Source organism: Phoca vitulina, unplaced genomic scaffold (assembly GCF_004348235.1).
Source record: "Phoca vitulina isolate PV1807 unplaced genomic scaffold, GSC_HSeal_1.0 scaffold47, whole genome shotgun sequence".
Lineage (NCBI taxonomy): Eukaryota > Metazoa > Chordata > Mammalia > Carnivora > Phocidae > Phoca > Phoca vitulina.
The window spans coordinates 2,873,201-2,895,257 of record NW_022589750.1 but is presented as its reverse complement, the minus strand read 5'-3'; the positions used below and the strand labels follow the sequence as shown (position 1 = coordinate 2,895,257).

The following is a 22,057-nucleotide window of genomic DNA, read 5'->3' as shown; positions in this document are numbered from 1 at the left end:
CCTTTGGAGGTAATTAGGTTTAGAGAAGGTCATGAGGGTGGGGTCCTTATGATAGGATTTAGTCCCTTCTAAGAAGAGGCTGAGAGCTAGCTTTCTCTCTTCACCATGTGAGGGCACATGGAGAAGACAGGAAGAGGGGTCTCACCAGGGACCACATCAGCTGGCATCTTGGGCTTCCCAGACTCTAGAAGTGTGAGACATAAATGTCTGTTGTTTAAGACACCCAGTTTATGGTGTTTTGTCATAGCAGCCCAAGGAGACGAATACAACCCCCGGAAGAATGACAAAGAGTGGCCATTTCGCCACCATGAGGAAGCGCACTTGGGATAACGCTGCCCCCGCAGACAGAAACCAGGTCCTTTGTGACAGTCCTAGGGCACTGGAACCAAGCTTCTCTGAGCACACTGTCTCTTGTCTTGAGACCATTATCGCATGACACAATGCAGTGTCCTTGTTTTAACGTTAGTGTTGGTCCAACTTGTGTTTTCTATCACTTGCTGAATAAAGAGTGTCTGCCTGCTGAGGGGTAAAGGGAAGATGGGGTTGGGGGGGGTCAGCCCCAGAGAGGGGGGACCTCATGGTTTATTAGTCAGGACTCTGGGTACAAGTGACAGAAACACATCTTGAATGTGTTCAAGTCACAAAGAGGAAATCAATGGTTTGTGGTCATTTAATACATATTTACACAGCGCCTATTATGTGCTAGGCACCCTAAACACTGTGGATACGGATCAAAACAGACCAAAAAAAAGCCCTACAAAAAACCCTTACCCTCAAGGAGCTTACATGAGCAAGTAAGCAAGTATATAGTATATGCCATGCACAAAAGGAAGGGAAGGGAAATCGGGGATTGCTGGGGAAAGCGGCTCCAATTTTAAACAGGTTATCAGGGGAGGCTGCACTGAAAAGGTGGTATTTGACTAAGTAAGGAACTGAAGTTGAAATTTTCCTTGGTAGACTCAGTCTTAAAAAAAAAAAAAAAAAAAGGAAGAGCAAGTGTAAATCCCTGAGGCAGAAGAACAGCGAGGGGGCCAGCAGTGTGGCTTCAGCGAGACCAACGAAGGGAAGACAAGGAAGAGTTGGGATCAGAAGAATGGTACCAGGGCTCCGATCTCCGTGCAGAGCCATTTGTTTATTGAATATTTTACCTCGTGGCAAAATCACACACCATCCTCCAAGCGGAGAGATTCTCCAACGTGGAGGGGGCCGGAGACAGAGGACAGAGTGGCAAAAGCACAGGAAAGCCCTTAAGCCTGCTTGGTTGTCCATCGTGAGTCGCTCAGGACAGTTCTGCAGGTCGGTGAGCCGAGGATGGTGGACCTAACCATTCGTGCTCTGCTGGGGATTCCGGTCGCATCCCTCCCGATGGACTAAGTGTGGTTCAATCCCGATGGTCCAAGCAGGAGAGACTCTTTTCATTCCCACAAACTCTCTAGGAGCCGCATCTCTGGTGCCCACTGGGTGTGTTTGCTAAGCAACAACTGTGGGTGTGACAATTGTGGGTGGAAGGAGTCTGAGCCCCGCCCGGGAGGGCTCGGGTATTTCAGGACCTTGATCTTTAAGACTTGCCCGGCCTCATCCTGAGGGGGCGGAGCGACGAGGGCAGCTGTCACCTCCTTCGCACCGCCCCGCCGGCTCTCACGTGGGTTCGGCGGCTCAATAACAGCTCTTCTTCCGGGACTTCCTGGTCACCGCGACCAATCAGAGTGTTCTTCCTGTCCTGACCATTGTCAGCCGGCTGCCAATCGCGCGCCTCTACCAACGCCCCTTAAAGGCGCCGCCGACGCCGCCCGAGTCGGGGCGAATCAGTTTCTCGGTTCCTGCCCCAAACTGCGGCATGGAGTCGTCCCGGGGGCGGCCTGGGCCCGAGGCGGACCTTCTGGCTCTGGGGGAACAGCAAGCCGCGATCTTCGGCGGCGGGCTGGGCCGAGCGCCCTCTGCGCCGCCCTCAGGCCTCCCGGTGTCCGGGCAGGAAGAGGCCGAGAACGTTGGGGGCGCGAGCCGCCACCCCGCGGCGTCCCCGAAGACTTCGAGCCGCGGCGCCGTCCACCGGGCCGAGCGGGAGGCTCGGGACTACGAGCCGGGCCGCGGAGGGACGCCGTCCGCGCCGGGGAGCCTCCGGGGGGCGCCGGGTCCCGAGCCCGACCCGCACGGGTCCTCTGGGCGCCGGGACCCTGAGCCGCCGGAGGACGAGCCTGCATCCGAGAGGGGCTGCCGTCGAGGGAGTCCGGGAGGCAGCGGGATGGAGGCTGAGCCGCGGGAGGAAGACGACGAGGAGGAGGCGGCGGCGGCCGGCAGGGCTGGCCGCTCGTTCTCCAGCCGCCTTCAGGACAGCCGCAGCCTGGACGGGCTGAGCGGGGCGTGCGGCGGCACCGGGTCGGCAGGGGGTGCCGAGCCTGGCGCGGGTGGCGGGCGCCGCGCCACCATCTCCAGCCCCCTAGAGCTCGAGGGCACGGTGAGCCGCCATGGCGACCTCACCCACTTCGTGGCCAACAACCTGCAACTCAAGATTCGTCTGAGCGGCGCCCCTCAACCCCCGCCCCCTGCCCCGGCGCGGCCCTGTGCAGCGCCCGCGCCCACTCCGGCCATCCCCCCCATCGACCCCGACGTGCTGCGGGACCTGGAGCGGCTGAGTCGGGAGCTGGGCGGCAGGGTGGACCGTCTGCTGCGCGGGCTGGGTGGCGCGGTGCAGGAGCTGACCGCGCTGAGCGTGGGCTGCATCCAGACCTACCGCGACGCCGTGGACTCCCTAGGCGAAGCGGTGGACATGAGCATCAAGGGCATGTACACCCTGCTGGCGCGCTGTGAAGAGCTGGAGCGGGCTCTGCAGCCAGTCCAGGGGCTGGCGCGCCAAGTCCGGGATATCCGACGCACCCTGGAGGTGTTGGAGGCCTTGTGCAAGTGACCGGGAGGGCAGGAGTGGCCAAGCCAGGGCCCAGCAGGATCCTAAGGACTCTTCAAGGAGCCCTGGTGGGAACTGCCCGCTGAGGGGAGGCCTATGTATTGGAGGCTCTTCCAGACGCATTTCGCAGGCCTGCGACCACTCGCTCGGCCTTATTCAGGTGTATACGGGGAAGTTCTGAAGCCTCTCCTGGTGGGAGGGGACGATGCTCTGCTTCTGTTAAGTTGGCCATTGTAGCGACCTTGTTCTCAACCCTCTTCTCCAGCGGGAACACCATCTCTGGGAACCCAGGGCTTTAGGGCTCGGCTCGGGAGACGCGACTGCCATATGCGGTCAAGAAAGGAGAACAGAAGAGGCTCCAGCCCCCACTGTGGCCACCCTGACTCCATTGGCCACATCTCAGGTGCCAGGGGCTGTGGTAGCTTGAGTGGTCCTTGGCCACAGGCCATGCAGACAAGGATGCACACCTGCAGATGGATAACCCCCTGCTTCTGCCCTCTGGCCCCCTACCATCCCCCCTTCCCCAGCCAGAACTGGGGTGGAACTAGAAGGAATGCATTGCATGGTAGAGGGGGTGAGGTGGGAGGGGTCTCACTGCTCTCAGGGTTCAGGCAGAATTGTTGCTGGTTTTGAAGCCCACCTGTTGTGGCGTGTTCTAATCAGTTTTGGCTTTCTGAGTTTTTGTGGAATTAAAGTGCTGCTGCTAAGGCTGAGGTGTGTCTGTGTGGGGTTCCAGGGATTGGTGAGCTGAAGGAGCGGGGATGAGGGTCGGTCTCTTTCGTGGAGCTCTCTTGGCCGATGCTGGGTGCCGGGCGGGAGTCCCAGGTGACGTGGGCAAGGGTATATGGTTCCTGCTCTCAGGCGGCACTGCGATGGGGGGGGGGGGGACGCGGGAGGTGGGGCACGTGAGAGGCACAGATCTGGGCTCCGGGATCCAGTAAAAGCAGAAACACAAGCAGGGTGTTCCGGTACCGAAAGGAAAGGACTGTGTTCTCAGATCTGGAAGGGGACAGGCAGGGGCTGGGTGAACTGGACATCTTGACTCAGGAGGAAGACTGGAAACGCTTGTTACCTCCATTCCTGACCCCATTTCCCACCCTCCGCCGATCAGTGTCATATTCGTTGCATCGTCTCCAAGCTTTCCGTCCACATAGTGAGTTCCAGGAGCCCCACGTTATGGACGGGAGCGTTATAAATAGAGATCACAGAAGGAACTCCAGTTTTATTAAACCTTCCTCCTCCTCCCCCAAGACAGTATCTTGGACTGAATTTCAACATGTTTCTATTTTGGGTGTGAAAAGTTCTGGAATTGGAAATGTTGCTCCACAAACCTTCCCCAGTAACAAACTATAGCGGTGCAAAGTTTAAGGAAAAGATAGATCACTTCTGGCCCGTACGGGGATCGAACCCGCGACCTTGGCGTTATTAGCACCACGCTCTAACCAACTGAGCTAACCGGCCAGCTCCTGCTAGCGTCTCAGTCTGGAACTATATAGAATTTATATTACTGATCGGTCCTGTCTTCAGGAAAAATTGGAAATGGACAGGACCATTCTGAGAGACGCGAAAACGACATGCAGGCGGAATCACGGAGTGTCTCGGAAAGTAACAGCAAGGCAACATCCGGGCAAGTACAGATGCTACTCTGGTGCTCGGCGGCAAGGGTCAGCAGGGCGCAAATACGGAGCCCCAGCCTGGAAACACGCACGCGGCTTCCGCTCACGCAACCACAAAACGCCAGGAATGGAAAGCACCGCCCAAAGGCTCCCGGTAGATTCCGGGAGGGACGGTGAGGGATCTGTGGATGCCCAGAGGCTCTTCGCAAAAGCAGTAGAGCGCGGAGGCACCGCTGGGATTCGAACCCAGGATCTCCTGTTTACTAGACAGGCGCTTTAACCAACTAAGCCACGGCGCCCACCGTCAGGTACTTGGCGCCTTCCTTCCTTGGCCAGGTCAGCTCTCCTGCAGGTGCGTGGATGCCTAGGTGCCCCCTGGTAACCAAGCTTTGGCCGTCCTGGAAAACAGAGTAGAAGGGACGAAAACCACGGTTGGGGGGTACCGCGGACTACCGGGGTGACGCGGAAACGGAATCGGGGCAGGTGAGAGATAACAAGAGAAATTCTTGCTTTGAGATGACAAAACTGAACCCCGGCTGCGACAACCGCACGCCGACGAGGATGGGATTCGAACCCACGCGTGCAGAGCACAATGGATTAGCAGTCCATCGCCTTAACCACTCGGCCACCTCGTCCGCCGAAAAGCGGCTTCCACTCTTCTCTCTGGGGCCTGAACTCGTCCTCCCGCCCGCCGGACCTGCCCACGTGGCGGACGGCGCGCTCCTCTCGGTCGCCGAGCGACCTTCCCGCCCGCGCGCGCTCCACCCTCTCCCCTCCGGGCCCAGCGACCCGCCCTGCGCGCCAGTCCTCCGGAGCCCTGCCCCTCGCCCGCGCTTGCGGGGCCCGGATCCGCGCCCACCAGCCCGCGAGATCTGGGCTCCCCCGACGGGGCGGCTCGGGACGTGGCGTCAGGCGCGCTCCCCGTCCGGCCCCTGCGAGGCGCTGCTCCGACTTGGGCGCCGGCGCTCGAGGGTAGGTGGACACGCCGGGGAGGGGAATAAATAAAAGTGACGGAAGCCCTAGCGGAGAAAAAAAAAAAAAAAAAAAAGAGCTGACCCCGACGTGATTTGAACACGCAACCTTCTGATCTGGAGTCAGACGCGCTACCGTTGCGCCACGAGGTCGGCCGGCCGGAGGTGTGGACAGGTCTCCCCATGGCCACTTGGCGGCCGGCCGGGGTCCCGGCGATCGAGGCTGAGAGCCGAGGGCCTTCCCGAGCTCCTAAGCTCCCGCGGCGTGAGGGGTGCGCGGTCCCTCCCGCCTCGTGCGTCCCGCGGGGCCCCCGCCCCCGGAGTCCTGCCCGCGAGCACCTGGCCCCGGGCTGTCCCCCGGGGTCCCCGGAGCGCACAGCCAGGCGGGGACGGGCGGAGGGAGCGTGCGGGAGCGCTGCCGGAGCCCCCCGCACCTGCGGGGCGCGAGCCCAGCTCCTGCAGCCACGCGTCTCCTCCCGGCTGCGCGTTCCCGGCGTCCGCGGGTCCTGCCTGCCCAGGCACCCAGCCCCGGCACCCGCCCCCGGCTCGGAGACTCTGATTTCAAAGCCCAGCGGGTGATTTCGTCGCTCGTTACGGTTCTGGGGAGTAATTTACATGCAGTGACATACACAGACCTGAAGTGTGTGTTTTGGTAAATTTTTACAAATGCAACCCACAGCGCATTCAAGGTATAGGACATTTCCTCCACCCCCCAGAAAGTTCTTCCCTGCCCCCTCCCAGAGGCAACCACTGTTCTGATTTCGATCACGACAGACGTCAGCATGTTTTAGAGCTCCCCAGGTGAGATGGAGTTGGCAACTTCCAGAGAGGGGTACCGGAAGCTAGCAGAGACCCCCATTTGCCTCTCGAGCCGTTCAACAGGCCAACACGAGGAAAGAGGTCATGCTGTGTCTCCCTCCTTCCCCCAAGTCAAATGTCTGTGCATTCCGTACAGTGCCTCCCAAAGTCCTCAGGGACCACAGAGATGCCCCCCCCCCCCCCCGCCCCACGTCTCTCCGACGTGACTTTCACTGACTCAGGGCAACATCTTTAAGAGCCTTCTCCCTTGGTTGTCAGGACATTGGTCTGCTGACTTTCCCCTATTCCCCCCAATCCGTGCTCCCCACTCTCTTTTTCTGTCCTTTAACCGCAGAGCTCTGTCACCACTTTCCCTGGAGTCAGCCACCCGTGTGCCCAGGGCTCCTGAAGCCTGCTCCCACCTCTGGATTCAGCCGCCCAGCACCTGCTGGACACCTTCACTTGACCCTGTCATCCTTCCTTCCCACTCCCTCTGCACTCCCAGCCAGTCTCCTCTTGACTCCTCCCTCTCCCTCCCTCCCCATTCCCAGTCCTCAAGTCCTGTCAATTCCATTTTCCTTCATAATTCTCCTGCTAGCTCTCATTCCCCACCCTCTCTTGCTGGATTATTGTAATAGACTCCTCTCTGATGTCTCTACCTCCGGAATAGCCAAGGAGGATCATCTTTTTAAAATGCGAACATAAAACCAGTGCCCCATCCCCTTCGAGATTAGGTCCTAACTTACTGGCCTGGTCCCCAAGGCCACGCACTTATTAAGTGGGCCCACATATAGGCTTTGCTACTTACTGGTCGTGTGATTTGAGCTCGTTGTTGAACCTCCTTGCGTGTCCATGTCCCCATCCGGAAAATGGTAAAGACTGTGATGGATCACTGTGAGTAGTTTATTTGCCAAGACAAAGTGCTCAGAACCTCACTGGTCATAAACCAGTTATTATGGTTGTTATTAATATGTGGTCCTTGCCTGACTCTTCAGCCACCGCCACCTCACCTCCCAGGTGACAGCTACGGTGACTCGTTTATAGTTCCTTAAACACATTTTAGTCCCCAGTGTCTCTGTGCCACTGTCCTTCTTTATCTGGATGACCCTTAACATACCCTTCAAGACTCAATTCAAAAGCTCCCTCCTCCCTACTTCTCGCCCCATCTGGGGGAGGAGACCTGTGATGTGTCTCCTCCAGGATAACACTTAAAGCACTATTTTAAACTGTTTCCCTCACCACACTCTAAGTTACTCAGGAGAAGGAAATATGTATTCCTAGCACCCCATACAATACCTGGAGTATAGTGTGTATTCAATAAACATTTGTGAAATTAAGGACGGATGGATTTGGCAAAAGCACTATGTGGGCAAGAGCCTGCTTTATAGAAGAAGGAGACATGTCTGGGCAGCTGAAGAGCATGGGGTGAGGTGGAAATTTTTGCTCGAAGGGGAAGTTGGGCCAGTGAATATGGTACCAGGGAATGTGGACTTGAGTTCTAGGCTCAGAAATGTTCCGTAGCAAGTGTGAGGAATTATCAGTCCAGGGTCACCATCCAGAGTATTCTCGGATGTTTAAATCTCCATTTATCCCACTAGTTTCCAAGTTTTAGAAACCAATAGATTATTCTGTCCAGAGCTGCATTGCTCAATATGGTAGCCACTAGTGAACTGAATTCAGTTCCTTAGTCCCACTAGCCACATTCCAAGTGTTCATTAGCCCCATGGAGCTAGCTGGCTACCACATTGGACAGAGACAATATGAAGTATTTCCGTCATAGAAAGTTCTCTCGGACAGTGCTGATCCAGAGGCTGAAAGCTGGTGACTTGAGGCTGTTGCATGCTGTTGTCATCAGGGGTATTTTTCTCCCTCTTCATTTTTTTCACCGTTAAGTTGGATACTAACATTTATAACTGGAGTAAGAATCTGGATTTCTGGCCTCTCTTAAAAAAACAAAAACAAAACAAAACAAAACAAAACAAAAAACCCCAAAAAACAACAACCACAACAAAACTCCCAGAAACCTGGCAACACTGGATTTCTATCTCCTTCCTCAAAACCATTGCCTGAAGCCGAGTAGCTGCTGCCCCACAAAACCCACAAAAGATGTTAAATCTACCAGTTCACAATGATCCTAAAAACAACTAATTGGTCCCTTTTGGAGGATGGTAGGGAATCGACTTATTATTCTGAAAACTGGTAAATAAATGGGGAAAAAGAAATCACACATGTATCCAGCTTTTCCTATATGACCTGTATCTCAAGGTAAACGGGTGGATGAAGGCACATTCTTATTTATAGAAGAATAACAGGTGACAAATGCAGAAAGGAACGATGCAATTAAGACATCCCTGTTTTGCAACTCCTCCTGAAATAATGAAGCTAGGCAGCTGTGATCAATTAAACCAGTAGGTGAAAAACTGACGGGAATTTTATAATGCTTGCCTCAGTCTGACTACACCTGAATCCACTGCTCAGATCTAACACCGGAAAAAAGAGAGACAAGCAGTCAGGATGTGCCTCCTGATGTGATAGAATAAGAAATACAGGCCAACTCCCGTGATGTCTATTTACCAGAAAATCGAATGTGAGATTCATCAACCACTAGATCTAGCAACCAGTTTACAGGAAACACAGGACATAAAGGAACATGTGAAATGACAGGACCAGAGCACTGCCCACAAACGGCCCAGTGTCTTCATCAGAGAAATTGCAAGGAAGGGGAACAAGGCAGAAGAACCTAAGATTTACACACACAAAAAAAAGAAAAAAGATTTAAGAGACACATCAACCAAGTGTAATATGTGGACTTCGTCATATGTCTATATGATGGATATTGGGCAGTCTGAGCTATTTGGTGATGCCTGGGATTTGCTTGGCAATAACCTAGTGGGGCTGGGAGGGAGCTGGGAATCTAGCTGCAACAAGGTTGGCAATGTGTGGGTAATTTTTGGAGCAGAATGGCAGGCTTCGAAGGGGTTCATCCTTCTATTTTCTTTATTTTTAGATATGTTTGAATTTTTCCATGATAAAAAACATTTCCCTGAGCTTTTCTGACCAGATCAAATGTTAGGACAGGTGGGTTCCAGCCCTGGAGCCGTGGACTCCACTTAGGGAAGGACGTGCCAGGTCACCAGCAGTACCTTCTGTGGCCACACGGTGGCTCTAACACTCACTTTTGTGTGACCTCTGTAGGGCAGGCTTCTGGGAACCAAGATCATTGAGAGTGACAGGACAGGCCTGAATGCCTGCTTACTGTTCATTAATTCATAATGTGAAATGTGACTACCCAGTTCTTACTATCTAGTAGGTTCCCTAGGCAGGAAGCCTATTATAAACAGAATGCCCCACACTTCCAGCTGTGGGAGCCCAATCTGTCATCCTTGACCCCTTCCTTTTCTCACCCACTCATAGCCCCATGTTTAGACCTTCTTATCTTTTAATGATCTCTTGATTCCTTACACTTTGCTCCACTTTCTTTATTCCACCCTGGTCCAATCTCATTCTGTCTGTCCTGGGATCACTATACAGCTTCTTCGCAAGCCTGCTACTTAACATCTCAAAATCGATTCTCCACATTGCATCCAAAGTCATCTTCTAGAATACAGACCTGACCAGGTCCCTCCCCCTGGCTGCAAGGCCATGCACCGCGTCTGCCCACCCCACCCCACCGCACCCTCTTCTCTTCTACCCCTTCTGTTACTAGCCTTCAGACATACTAGCTTCCCTTCTGTTCAATGAACATACTGGCCTCGTTCCCACCTAAGGACCTTTGCCCTTGCTGTGCCTCTGTCTGGAAAGTTCTTTCCCCACATCTTCACACGGCTGGCTGACTCCTTCTCTTCATTCTGTTTGTTCCGGGACCTTGGAAAATCTTGCAAAAACAGGTCCTGGGTTTTGCTCACTTCCAACGGATGACAGTGTTTCTTTCATCTGTGAATAGTCACACTTGATCAACTGTCACTGGGGGAGGTTGGTTCTGACGGCCTGGGCTTCCCATTCCCAGGAGCAAAGTCTCATGAGTTATAGGCAGAGGGAGGAGCCCTTCAGTCCTTGCATCTTATCTGTGTGCGCAGAATGTTTTCGCGCTTACTATGCTGTGCTTTCCATGGTGAGCACATGGAGCCCACCTCTCATTGTATTTAGGATGTCAACACTGTCACTTGTTTTGAGGGTCTCATACTGATGGGGGTCACCTCCAGGGAGAGAAGCAGTGGGGTCCACTGTACTTTGCCTGTCCTGCTGAGGTGGGGGAGGTTTGAAAACATTTTCAGAACTTTAAAACGGTTCAACGGTTAAAGAGAGAACCTCCCCTACACACCTGAGAGCTCAGAAACCCGTGCAGGTGGTCACTTCCACTTAAGATTGGCGTCTGGTCAGTGGGAACCCACGCGGTTTCAACATGCGTATTGAGAAGTGTTATTTCTGTTCGGGCCCTATTTACCCCGGCCACGGCATGATGTTTGTCCACAACGATTGCAAGGTATTCAGATTCTGTAAATCCAAGTGTCATAAAAACTTTAAAAAGAAGCGGAATCCTCGCAAGGTCAGGTGGACTAAAGCATTCCGTAAAGCAGCTGGTAAAGAGCTTACAGTGGATAATTCATTTGAATTTGAAAAACGTAGAAATGAACCTGTCAAATACCAGCGAGAGTTATGGAATAAAACTATTGATGCAATGAAGAGAGTTGAAAAGATCAAACAGAAGCGCCAAGCTAAATTTATAATGAACAGATTAAAGAAAAATAAAGAATTACAGAAAGTTCAGGACATCAAAGAAGTCAAGCAAAACATTCATCTTATCCGGGCCCCTCTTGCAGGCAAAGGAAAGCAGCTGGAAGAAAAAATGGTGCAGAAATTACAACAGGATGTGGACATGGAAGATATTTCTTAAAAATCTCACTAACTTTCTATATTTGAAAATCTCTTTAGGAGACTAAGAACTTCTGAATTATCAATTTATATCTTAAGTAAGGTCACTCAAATGAAAGGTAATTAAAAATGCATCTCTCCTACATTGCTGTCTGTAAAACATCAGATATTATGGATGTTAGATTGCATCTCCATTGTTAAATCTTCACTGAGAGTTTACATTTATGTAACTTGTGCAAATTCTCTTTGTAAATACGGAGTGAAGTGTGGACATAAACTGGTCCTGCCATTTGGATATGGCACTAGGCAGATTTGTGTGTGAACTAACGACAAAAATTCATGGCTAGCAATATGTACAATAAATTTTCTTTGCAGTAAAAAAAAAAAAAAAAGAAACCCGTGCAGGTAATATTTGATTACCATCCAATATTTTTGGAGTAAAAAAATACAGATACTTGGCTGAATCTCACTCTTTATACAAATAATTCCTCTGAAAAGTCTAAATGATTGCGTTTTTTATTTTATGGGTTTGGGGACCACATTGTCTCCATTATGAGATTAAGGCTGTACTGCCCTCTAAAGAGGTGGTTTTATAGGAAAATGTCACTGCATAGTTTCAATATATAGGAGTTTAACATGTAGGGACCACCAATCCAGAAATCATTCCTTCTTTTTATAAAGCAATTTAATGTCTCGATATTATAGAAGACCCAGAAGGAAACCTTAGAAAGGGTTATCATTTAAAACTTTTTATTTTAAATAATCTGGTTTACCGAAAAGTTGTTGCAAAAATAATACAGAGAGGGGCACCTGGCTGGCTCAGTCCATAGAAAATGTGACTGTTGATCTGGGGTCGGGAGTTCAAGCCCCAGGTTGGGTGTAGAGCTTACTTAAAAAATAAATATAAGGGGTGCCTGGGTGGCTCAGTTGGTTAAGCGTCTGACTCTTGGTTTCAGCTCCCGTCATGATCTCATGGGTCATGATCTCTGGGTTGTGAGATCCGGCCCCTGTCGGGCTCCATGCTCAGCGGAGAGTCGGCTTGAGATTCTCTCTCTCCCTCTCTGTCTGGCCCTCCCCCCTTCAAATAAATAAATCTTTTTTTTTTTAATAAAGATCTTATTTATTTATTTGACAGAGAGAGAGACAGCAAGAGAGGGAACACAAGCAGGGGGAGTGGGAGAGGGAGAAGCAGGCTTCCCGCTGAGCAGGGAGCCCGATGTGGGGCTCAATCCCAGGACTCTGGGATCATGACCTGAGCCAAAGGTAGACGCTTAACTTAACGACTGAGCTACACAAGTGCCCCTCAGATAAATAAGTCTTTTAAAAATATACATATATATATAATACAGATAATTCCCATGTGCCTTTGAGACCATGTTCGCTCTAACATTGCCTCTCTGTCTCTATAGACACATATTTTTCTAAACCATTTGAGAGCAAATTGCAGACATAATACTCTTTTACCCCTAAAATAGTGTGTATTTTCTAGCAAGGACATTCTCTTCCATAAAGGCAGTAGAATTATCAAAAATCAGGAAATTGACATGGATAATACTGATATCTAAACTAGAGATCTTATTCCAATTTGCCAATTGTTCCACTGGTGTCCTTCGCAATAAAAGAAAGTGTTTGGGGTTTTTTGTTTGTTTTTTTTTTCTGGTCCAAGATCCATTATATTTCTCAAGTCAAATTTGTCACATCTCTTTAATCTCCCTAAATCTGGAAGAGTTTTTCAGTCTTTGTCTTTCATGACCTTGAACAAACACCTCCTTGCTATCTCTTTGAGTTCTGAATTTTTTTACCTGGTTTTTTTACTGGTTTAGAAAAAGGAAATCTATTTATTATATCGGGGTCCTCAAACAGAGAAATGCGTTTCCTCTCAATTTTGACATTTCCTACAACAAAGTTGAAGACTAAATGACTCATTTTTCGAAGGGCCTTTCCTCGATCTGTTATTCTAGCGTCTCCCTTTTAAAAATATATTTATAGTGAATACCAATAAAAAAAAACCTAGGCCATGTTAAAAAAAAATATATATATATTTATAGCACCTCTTACCCTGCGAATTTATTATTTGTTCGCATGTTTGCTGTCCATGTCAATCTCCCTGACTAGAATACAAACTCCAGGAAGGTAGAGCCTTCTGTCTTGTCAAGAACAAGAGCTCAGCACTTGCTGGCTGGTCAATGGGTATTTGTCGAATGGATTTAGAAATCAGAAATGCCCCCTGGGCGTGCGTGTTTAGCTTAGACCGGCCTCAAAGCACTGGGGTGGAGAGGAGGAAGAGAGATGATGTGGTAAAGGGGCCGGGGGGCGGGGACGCTGTGACCTGACCCGGGGGCAGGGAGCTCGGCGAGAACTTTCCCTTCTGCAACGATCTCAGCTGAGGGCCCAAGGTCAGTGAGGACGCTCACAGAGGTTCTTGGGCTGCAGCTGGGCCAAGTCGGGTGCCCACACTCGGAGAGAGAAGGAAATCCGAGCTGAGTCTGCGTCGCCGCCAGCTCCTTGCCTCCCGGGGCGCAGGGCTCCCTGCCCTTCCGCCCGGTCACCCACTCCCTTCCCCAAACGCGCCTCTCATCCACGGGGAGAGCTGGCCATTTTCTGCCCTCTGCGATCCCTCGCCAGTATGAGCAAAGTCGTCTGGGGACTCGGTGGGGGGCGGGGGTGGTGTCAGAGAATCAAGGAAGGTTCCGGTCCGGGGTCCTCGGATACTCAGGGACCCCGTGACCATCTAATAAGTGACAGCCGAACAATGCAGGGGCATCCGCGTCTGCTCGGGCCCAGGGCAGTGGGGAGCCACGAGGAGGCGGAGGAGGGAGGGAGAGAGTGTCCCTGCCTTAAGCCCGCACGGCGCCCCTCGCGGCCGACCCCCGACTAGCGCCACCGACCGCGGCAGCCGCCGCCCGAGAATTGACTGCCCTCGCGAGATTTTCCGAGATCCGGCCGCGGCGCCTGCTGACGCGGTTGCCAAGGCAACTGGGCGGCGCCGGCACGAGCGGGAAGGAGGCGTCCGTCGAATTTCTGCTTGCCAGCCGGCGACACTTAAAGAGTGGCCCTTCCTGAGCTTGCAGCCCCACAGAGCGCGGCCTCCGCTGCAGTCGGCACCCCTGCCCCCGGGGGACCATGGGCCGGATCTCGGGGCTCGTGCCCTCTCGCTTCCTGACGCTCCTGGCGCATCTGGTGGTCGTCATCACCTTGTTCTGGTCCCGGGTAAGACCCAAGGCCACCCGCCTCCCGCCGCCCACCCCAATCCCACCTTAGGGGTGCTCCCAGCCCCTCCGCGCCCCTTCCCCACGACCTTACGGGGGCGAGTCCTCCCATCCCCCTCTGACCCCAGTGCTGCCCCGCAGCCCGCCCCTCTTTCACTTTCTTCCTCTCTGCCCTGCTCCCCAGGACAGCAACATCCAGGCCTGCCTGCCTCTCACGTTCACCCAGGAGGAGTATGAGAAGCAGGACATTCAGTGAGCACTTGGGGGGCAGGGGGGGGCAGAATTCAGCAGTAGCGGGAGTGCAGAGGTCTTTGAAGAAGTCCAGGAGGCCTGAGCCAGCCTCTTTCCTCTCTGCAGGCTGGTGGTAGCGCTCTCCGTCACCCTGGGCCTCTTTGCTGTGGAGCTGGCGGGTTTCTTCTCCGGAGTTTCCATGTTCAACAGCACCCAGAGCCTCATCTGTATCCTTTTACGCACGGCCCGTTTCCATTTCGACTCCCTCCAGCCACTTAACTCGGCTTTTCTGGCACGATGGTGTGTGCTCTGGCGGGGGCAAACAGCCTCTCCAGTTGATAGATCTTCTTAGGCAATGTGGAAGTTTTAATACGATCTTCAATCGTTTGTTAAGCTCCCGCCATGCACCAGGCACTGGAGATCCCTAATGGGAGTAAAACACGGTTTTCCACCTTGAGGAAGAGGCAGATATTCAGACAGACATCTGTAACTCAGTGTGAGCATGTAAAGATATGAAGAAGTATTATGGAAACTCAGAAGAGACAGCAAAACAAATAAATAAATAAATAAATGAGAAAGACAGAAATGAGGAAGATGGATCAGGGAAGGCCCTTGACGCTTGAACTGTAGACTGGGAGGACCGGGGCGCTGCATGGTGATTCCAGCAGTGTATCAAGTCACTGTGAGCCTTCTTGTGTTCCTGGGGTAGAAGGGGAGCCTAGTCCTGGACCTGAAGGGTCCAGGCTAGCCCCTAGATACCGGCTATCTGGCTATCTGGCCCAGCTCTGTCTGGTCTCTACTCACATGGCTGTCCTAAAACTCAGAGAAGTCAGGGCTTGCGGGCTCTGTCCTTTGCAGCACGGTGAGGGAGCAAGGGGTGAACCTGAGTGCAGACGCCTGTCCCAGCAACGGCCTTTTCTGGCTTATCACTACCTACTGAACCAAAGGCTTTCCTTGACTCTGGTGCATTCCCAAGCCATTGGGGCTCACTGTACTGCATCTGTAACCCTGTCCTTTTTCATATTCGAGCGTTGGGAGTGCACCACGTACTGGTACATTTTTGTCTTCTGCAGGTACGGTAGCATCCAATGTTCGGGGATGGGGGAGGAAGGTTTATTCAATCTGAAGGTTCCCCCCACCCAGGGGATATCCAGGATATCCTCCCTGTAGGATATAGCAGAACCACTCAACATGCCTCTCGGCCTAATCTCTTGAAGTCCCCCTCTCCTATACTTTTGGGGTGGAGTCTCTGGTTTGGGGATTTGGGTTTGTTTTTGTTTTTGTTTTTGTTTTGTGGAAGGATCCTTGAACTCACCATCTACTGTCCACAGTGCCCTCCCAGCTATCACCGAAATGGCATTATTCGTCAGCGTCTTTGGGCTGAAAAAGAAACCTTTCTGATACCTTCATGACGGGAGCATAGGATTGAAGGTTGGAGGATCAAGGGACCACTCACCATTCCCGGAACAAGAAAGGCTGTCTTCAGTCCTCCCCCTCACTGCATTTGGTGGAGGATGTCAGTGTTCCTGTTAGGGTAATTATCACTCGAGTCTGGGATGATCAGCGTTTTATTTAGTTTGTGATAAAATATATTTTAGAGTAAGATCAAGACTTGCGAAACGTTTAGGGGAGAATTGGGGTGGACAAACTACTAAAGAAACGGAAGGCTGTTTTCCAGCCTTGCAGACTGTAAGATCCTAGGTTTCGCTTTTATTTTGGTCATTACGGTAGCGTCTGGCGGAAGGAAGTAGGCGGGGATATGTAAATAACAAGTGCTGTCTGCGGTTAGGGTGCCAAGCTCGTGAGTGGGGCATTCTGGGAGGGATTAGTTTATCTTTTTTTTGGCAGCCAAATGGGGGGGGAAATGTTTTTTAATATCTGTAAATACATGTAGCAATAGAATGGAAGACCCTCGATAACTTCAGGTTGCTGGGGCTAGCGCGTTATTTACTCACCCTAGACGGAAGCGGCATCCTTCGCCCTGAGTAAGGAATACTCAGAGTTATCGACTTATCGTCAGGTGGGATAATCCTTACCTGTTCCTCCTTCGGGAGGGCAGATCGGAACATGATGATTGGAGTTCGGATGATGCGTGATTAGCGTCTCTGTGTGGCTGGGACTTGCAACACCCCGGTCGCTCCTGTCTGATTCTGTCTGACGATCTGCTTTTTTGTGTGTGTGGAAACGGGTAGATTCTGATGTTTAAGTGCGGTGTAGGCGGGTTTAGGTGTTGTGCTGATGGTGTGTTTTGGGGGGTGGCTGCTGATCACTTCTGTACTTTAGTACGGCTTTTAGTGTTTTGGGGGGTGGCTGCTGACCACTTCTGTGCCTTAGCACGGCTTTTAGGCCCACTATATGTCACCTGTCCGGGATCTACGTCCAGAAGCGTTCTTGCGCGGTGGGTGTCGGGTCTGTGCCGTGTGTGAGCGCGCCCCCCCCCCCCCATTTCGGTTACTGTAGAGAACCGATGTGTGTGTCAAGTTCCTGTTCATGTCTTCCCGTGCTTGGTGTCACGAACTTTTCCTGTTTGTCCGTGGCAGGAAGGGCCACCTGCTCAGAAACCGGGGTACAGCTCCCGGGGGGGGGGTCTGAGGGTCTGGTGAGAACCCCGCAGCTCTGCTTGCACGCCCACGGAGGGAAGTTACCGAAATGCGCTGTCGGGCGTGGTGCAGACGCGCCGGCCGTCTGGGGGGCTGCCGTGTCCCAGGATGAGTGTTTTCAAGGCCCTATTTCCTCGCGAAGGTTCAGCTATGTGCGGGAAGGTTCTCTGTATTTTTCAGCCCTAAATAGTGGAGCCCAGGCCTTCCTAAATAAGCAGAAGGCATCCAGGGTGGTGTCTCGCACACCCAGACCCCCTCCCTACATGCCTGTCCCTCAGCCCTTCGTCCTGAGCGTGTGTGCAGTAGGTGCTTAGGGAGCACGGCGGTGGCTCCTGAGGGAGTCGTGGTGGCCGGGCTCCGCGCTCAGCCTCGGCCATGGCGGACACTGCGGCTCGGGAAGACGAGAAGCACTTCCCCTGCGCCCGGGTACCGGAATAGCACGTCGTGGGAAGTGCCCCAGGGGAGGACTGCGGATGCTCGCGAGTGGAGACTACTTTGCCCAAGTGGGGGACTGAGGTCCCGAGTGTGGCTGCAGCAGAGGTGGGGGGCAGATTGCCGAAGCCGAGGACGGTGGACACCGCCGGCCGCGCTTACGGGCTGCTCAGGGAGGCCACATCCCGCGGCAGTCCGGCTGTCGCCCGCACCCACTGGTGTGCTGCGATGATTTGGGAAAGCCGACTTTGTCTTTCGGAAACATGGTGAGCTCTTGCACCACAGCTATTATCAGAAATTATGTAAACTCACAAATAAATTATATTTAGAAACAGAGGTAATACGCATTTAAATAAAATTAAATTTAAAAAAAACAGGTAATACTCAAAACTCATTACTTCCTGATTATTTTTTTCTGCTTCTTTTTTTAGTTTGTAGGAATTTTATTTTTATTGAGTACAGTTGACACACATGTTCCATTAGTTTCAGGTTCCTGACTATTCTCTACGTTTTACGGTTATGTGCTCTCGAGCTTCTTTACATTTATTGTACCTGTAGGGTGGAAGTGCTGTAGAAGGATTGGCTGCTACTTGTGTTTCTCTTCCCAGCTCGTATAGATATCAAGCTGGTGTTTTGAATTTGGCCTTGGTAGGAGTATTTATACCACAGAAATTGGCAAACGCAGCATATCAGGCTTTGTTGATTGTCTAGATTTAAGAAGATGATGGAGAAAATGTTAATAACGCAGGTTAAATTTAAAGATGTCACGTCTGTTACATTGTGAATAGCACACAAAATGGAGGAAATATCCCCCCAGATGTTGAAAACTATTGTCAGATTCAGCAAAGAAGTTTGTCAAGTCATTGAGGAACGAGTGAAGTCTCAACGTATTCTCAGTGTTTCATTTTTGTCTTACTCAAAAGTGTAAATAAAAATATCAACCAGCATTCATACTGGAGATACCCCTGGAGCTGGGACACAACTCCATCTATGAAGTCATGGGTACAAGGGTGGAATTTACAATAAAGAATATTGTATGTTTTATTATTACTTGTAAATCCTGTGTTACACATCCTTTGACTCAGTAAGATTTATAATAAACATTCATAAATGCATACTATTTTTGGAGAACTGGTGGTGGGTTTTTTGTTTTTAAGATTTTATTTATTAGAGAAAGTGTGTGCACGAGAGCACAAGCAGGGGAGGGGCAGAGGGAGAGGGAGAAGCAGGCTCCCTGCTGAGGGCTCAGAGCTCAATCCCAGCACCCCAGGATCATGACCTGAGCCAAAGGGAGGTCTAACCACCTAACCGACTGAGCCACCCAGGCGCTCCTGGATAGCTGGTTAAACATTCATCAGCAGTTCCTTGCATAACTTCACCCACCTCTTGTCCTCAAACAAATCTAGATGCTGCTGGTTTCCAAGTATAGGCTCTTTTATGTGAGCCCTAGTCCAGGGCAAAGACCGTGGGAGCAAGCTGTGGAGCCCATCCAGGGTTCAAAGTGCCCCTCCCCTTCTTGGCTGTGTGATTGGCAACAGGTCACTTAACCTCTCTGTGCCTAACTTCCTTCACCCAAACTCCAGAAGTAGGTTCTACAAGAATTTCAACTTTCCGTCTCTTAGTCCATGCCAGGGGCTTTGCCAGTTAGCATCAGAAATAGGTTTTCATTTTATTTTGAAGTTAGCTCATCAACCAGGATAAGCCAGTCACAGAAGACAAATACTGCTTGATTCTACTTCTATGAGGTACCAAGGGTAGTCAGAGTCACAGAGACAGAAAGTAGAATGGTGGATGCCAGGGGCTGAGGGGATGGGGATGAGGAGTTGTTGATGGGGTAGAGAGTTTCAGTTTTGCAAGGTGAAAAGAATTCTGGGGATTGGTTGTAAAATAGCATGAATGTACTTAACAGTACTGAATTGTACGCTTAAAAATGGTTAAGATGGTAAATTTTATGTATTTCTGACAGTTTAAAAATTAAATAGATGATTTGGGGCGTCTGGGTGGCTCATTTGGTTAAGTGTCGGCTCAGGTCATGATCTCAGGGTCCTGGGATCAAGTCCTGCGTCAGGCTCCTTGCTCAGCGGGGAGTTTGCTTCCTCTGTCTGCTCCCCGTGCTTGTTCTCTCTCTGACAAATAAATAAAATCTTTGAAAAAAAAATTAAAAAATAAAAGGCCAGTGGGGGAAAGAAAAATTAGTCAATAAAGGTTATTAGAAAATTGAGTAGCACTGGGTATTTACCCCAAAGATACAAATGTAGGGATCCGAAGGGGTACGTGCACCCCGATATTGATAGCAGCAATGTCCACAATAGCCAAACTGTGGAAAGAGCCGAGATGTCCATCGACAGATGAATGGATAAAGAAGATGTGGTATATATATACAATGGAATATTATGCAGCCATCAAAAGGAATGAGATCTTGCCATTTGCAACGATGTGGATGGAACTGGAGGGTATTATGCTGAGCGAAATAAGTCAAAAAGAGAAAGACATGTATCATATGACCTCACTGATATGAGGAATTCTTAATCTCAGGAAACAAACTGAGGGTTGCTGGAGTGGTGGGGGGGTGGGAGGGATGGGGTGACTGGGTGATAGACACTGGGGAGGGTATGTGCTCTGGTGAGTGCTGTGAGTTGTGCAAGACTGTTGAATCTCAGATCTGTACCTATGAAACAAATAATGCAATATATGTTAAGAAAAAAAAAAAAAGATAGCAGGAGGGGAAGAATGAAGGGGGGGGAAATCAGAGGGAGAGACGAACCATGAGAGACAATGGACTCTGAAAAACAAACTGAGGGTTCAATACCTTACACCACTATTACCAATAGATCAAAGGTGACTGTAAAAAAATACAAGCATAAAAGGACCGAAAGAAAACTTGACATTTTTAACCTTTTATCTTGACTAATTTCAGACCTACAGAAAAGTCGCAAAATGGTACAGATCTCCTCTATAGCCTTCATCCAGCTCCTCCAGATGTTAACATGTTGCGTGGCTGCGTCATGATTATGGAAACCAGGAAATTAGCGTTGTTGCCATACTATGACCTCATCGACAACTCTGATGTGAATTTTGCCAACTTTCCCACTAATTCCCCTTTTCTGCCTCAGCCTCTAAATCAGGATTTCACGGGATGGCTCAGTTGGCTGGGTGGCTGGGTGGCTCAGTTGGTTAAGCATCTGCCTTCAGCTCAGGTCATGATCCCAGAATCCTGGGATCGAGTCCCGCATCGGGCTCCCTGCTCCGCAGGGAGCCTGTTTCTCCCTCTCCTGCTGCTCCCCCTGCAAGTATTCTCTATCTCTCTGTGTGTCAAATAAATAAATAAAATCTTTAAAAAAGTAATAATAAATAAATCTGGATTTCACATGGCATTTACTTGTCACTCTTAGGCTTTTCAACCTGAGACCATCCCTCGGTTCCTTTTTTTCTGACTTTCACCATCTTGACACGTTTGGAGAGTCCTGGTGAGTGGTTTTGCCGAATGTCTCTCCATTTGGATTGAGGGTATGCATCTTTGGCAAGAATACCACAGCAGTAAATAGTTTGGAATGAAGAGGACTTTTCTGAGTATGAAAACAAAACGCAGAAGTCCTAAAAGAAAAGCCTGATGCATTTAAATATGGATTAGAAACGTGAAAAGTATGCATGGTAAAAAATCATAAGCAAAAGCTAACAGATAAATGACAGTCTAGGGAAAATATTTATAATTCATATTGCAGAGAAAGAGCTAATTTTGAAACATGAAAATCTACAAATCTATAAGAAATATACCAATAGGGCTCCTGGGTGGCTCAGGTGGTTAAGTGTCTGCCTTCAGCTTGGGTCATGATCTCCAGGTCCTGGGATCGAGCCCCATGTCAGGGGCTCCCAGCTCGGCGGGGAGTCTGCTTCTCCCTCTGCCTCTCCCCCTTCCTGTGCTCTCTCTCAAATAGATAAATAAAATCTTAAAAAACATATATATATACCAATAGTTCAATTATAAAGGACAGAAAAATTATATGGATATTTCACAGGAGAGGAAATATAAAGAACTCTCAAATAGATGAAAAGATGCGTAAACTCATTCACAGTAAGAGAAATGCAAATTGTGTTTAACTTAATTTGTAATGCCCAAAAAGTTTCATTAAGAGTTGAAAAGGGTATGGGTTTAAGGAAACAGGCCTCACCTCTTTGTTGGTGGGAGTAAAAATGGGTAACACACCCACAGAGCCCAATTTGGCAATAGTCACAGAAATCAAAAGCAATCAAAATCACCAATACTCCTACCCTTTTGACCTAGGATTTTCACTCCTAGGAATTAGCCCTGCATATTTGCACATAGGTGAAATGGGAACATGCAGATTATTCTTTACAGCTTTGCTTGAATTGGCAAACTGTCTGTCAACAGGAGATTGGTGGAATTATGTTACAATGTAATACTAGG

General features: G+C 50.4%; 3 protein-coding genes and 5 non-coding genes across 9 annotated transcripts; 4 read left to right on the top strand and 4 right to left on the bottom strand.

The window, feature by feature from the left end:
• Nucleotides 1-1,575: 1,575 nt before the first annotated feature.
• BORCS6 (BLOC-1 related complex subunit 6) lies at nt 1,576-3,713 on the top strand. Its single transcript, XM_032431859.1, has one exon. The coding sequence runs from the start codon at nt 1,838-1,840 to the stop codon at nt 2,903-2,905; it is 1,068 nt and encodes a 355-aa protein (XP_032287750.1). The 5' UTR covers nt 1,576-1,837; the 3' UTR covers nt 2,906-3,713.
• A 576-nt stretch (nt 3,714-4,289) lies between these two features.
• On the bottom strand, nt 4,290-4,363 carry TRNAI-AAU. Its single transcript has one exon. It is a non-coding gene; the product is annotated as a tRNA-Ile (tRNA).
• Nucleotides 4,364-4,743: 380 nt separating this feature from the next.
• On the bottom strand, nt 4,744-4,817 carry TRNAT-AGU. The gene has a single exon. It is a non-coding gene; the product is annotated as a tRNA-Thr (tRNA).
• A 254-nt stretch (nt 4,818-5,071) lies between these two features.
• Nucleotides 5,072-5,153, bottom strand: TRNAS-GCU. Its single transcript has one exon. It is a non-coding gene; the product is annotated as a tRNA-Ser (tRNA).
• Nucleotides 5,154-5,570: 417 nt separating this feature from the next.
• Nucleotides 5,571-5,642, bottom strand: TRNAW-CCA. The gene has a single exon. It is a non-coding gene; the product is annotated as a tRNA-Trp (tRNA).
• Nucleotides 5,643-10,656: 5,014 nt separating this feature from the next.
• Nucleotides 10,657-11,533, top strand: LOC116649283 (probable ribosome biogenesis protein RLP24). Its single transcript, XM_032431941.1, has one exon. The coding sequence runs from the start codon at nt 10,690-10,692 to the stop codon at nt 11,179-11,181; it is 492 nt and encodes a 163-aa protein (XP_032287832.1). The 5' UTR covers nt 10,657-10,689; the 3' UTR covers nt 11,182-11,533.
• A 2,590-nt stretch (nt 11,534-14,123) lies between these two features.
• Nucleotides 14,124-20,769, top strand: TMEM107 (transmembrane protein 107). 2 transcript variants are annotated; one of them, XR_004302658.1, is made up of 6 exons: nt 14,124-14,369; nt 14,553-14,620; nt 14,726-14,826; nt 15,576-15,672; nt 15,931-16,133; nt 20,549-20,769. XR_004302658.1 is itself a non-coding variant. In XM_032432113.1 (5 exons), exons 1-5 carry the CDS (start codon nt 14,283-14,285, stop codon nt 15,998-16,000), a joined length of 423 nt encoding a protein of 140 aa, XP_032288004.1. In that variant the 5' UTR covers nt 14,124-14,282; the 3' UTR covers nt 16,001-16,777. The 2 variants fall into 2 exon arrangements, 1 of the variants encoding a protein (XP_032288004.1); XM_032432113.1 differs by lacking the exon at nt 20,549-20,769 and having other exon boundaries at nt 15,931-16,777.
• LOC116649402 lies at nt 16,613-16,748 on the top strand. The gene has a single exon (XR_004302666.1). It is a non-coding gene; the product is annotated as a U8 small nucleolar RNA (small nucleolar RNA).
• Nucleotides 20,770-22,057: the final 1,288 nt, after the last annotated feature.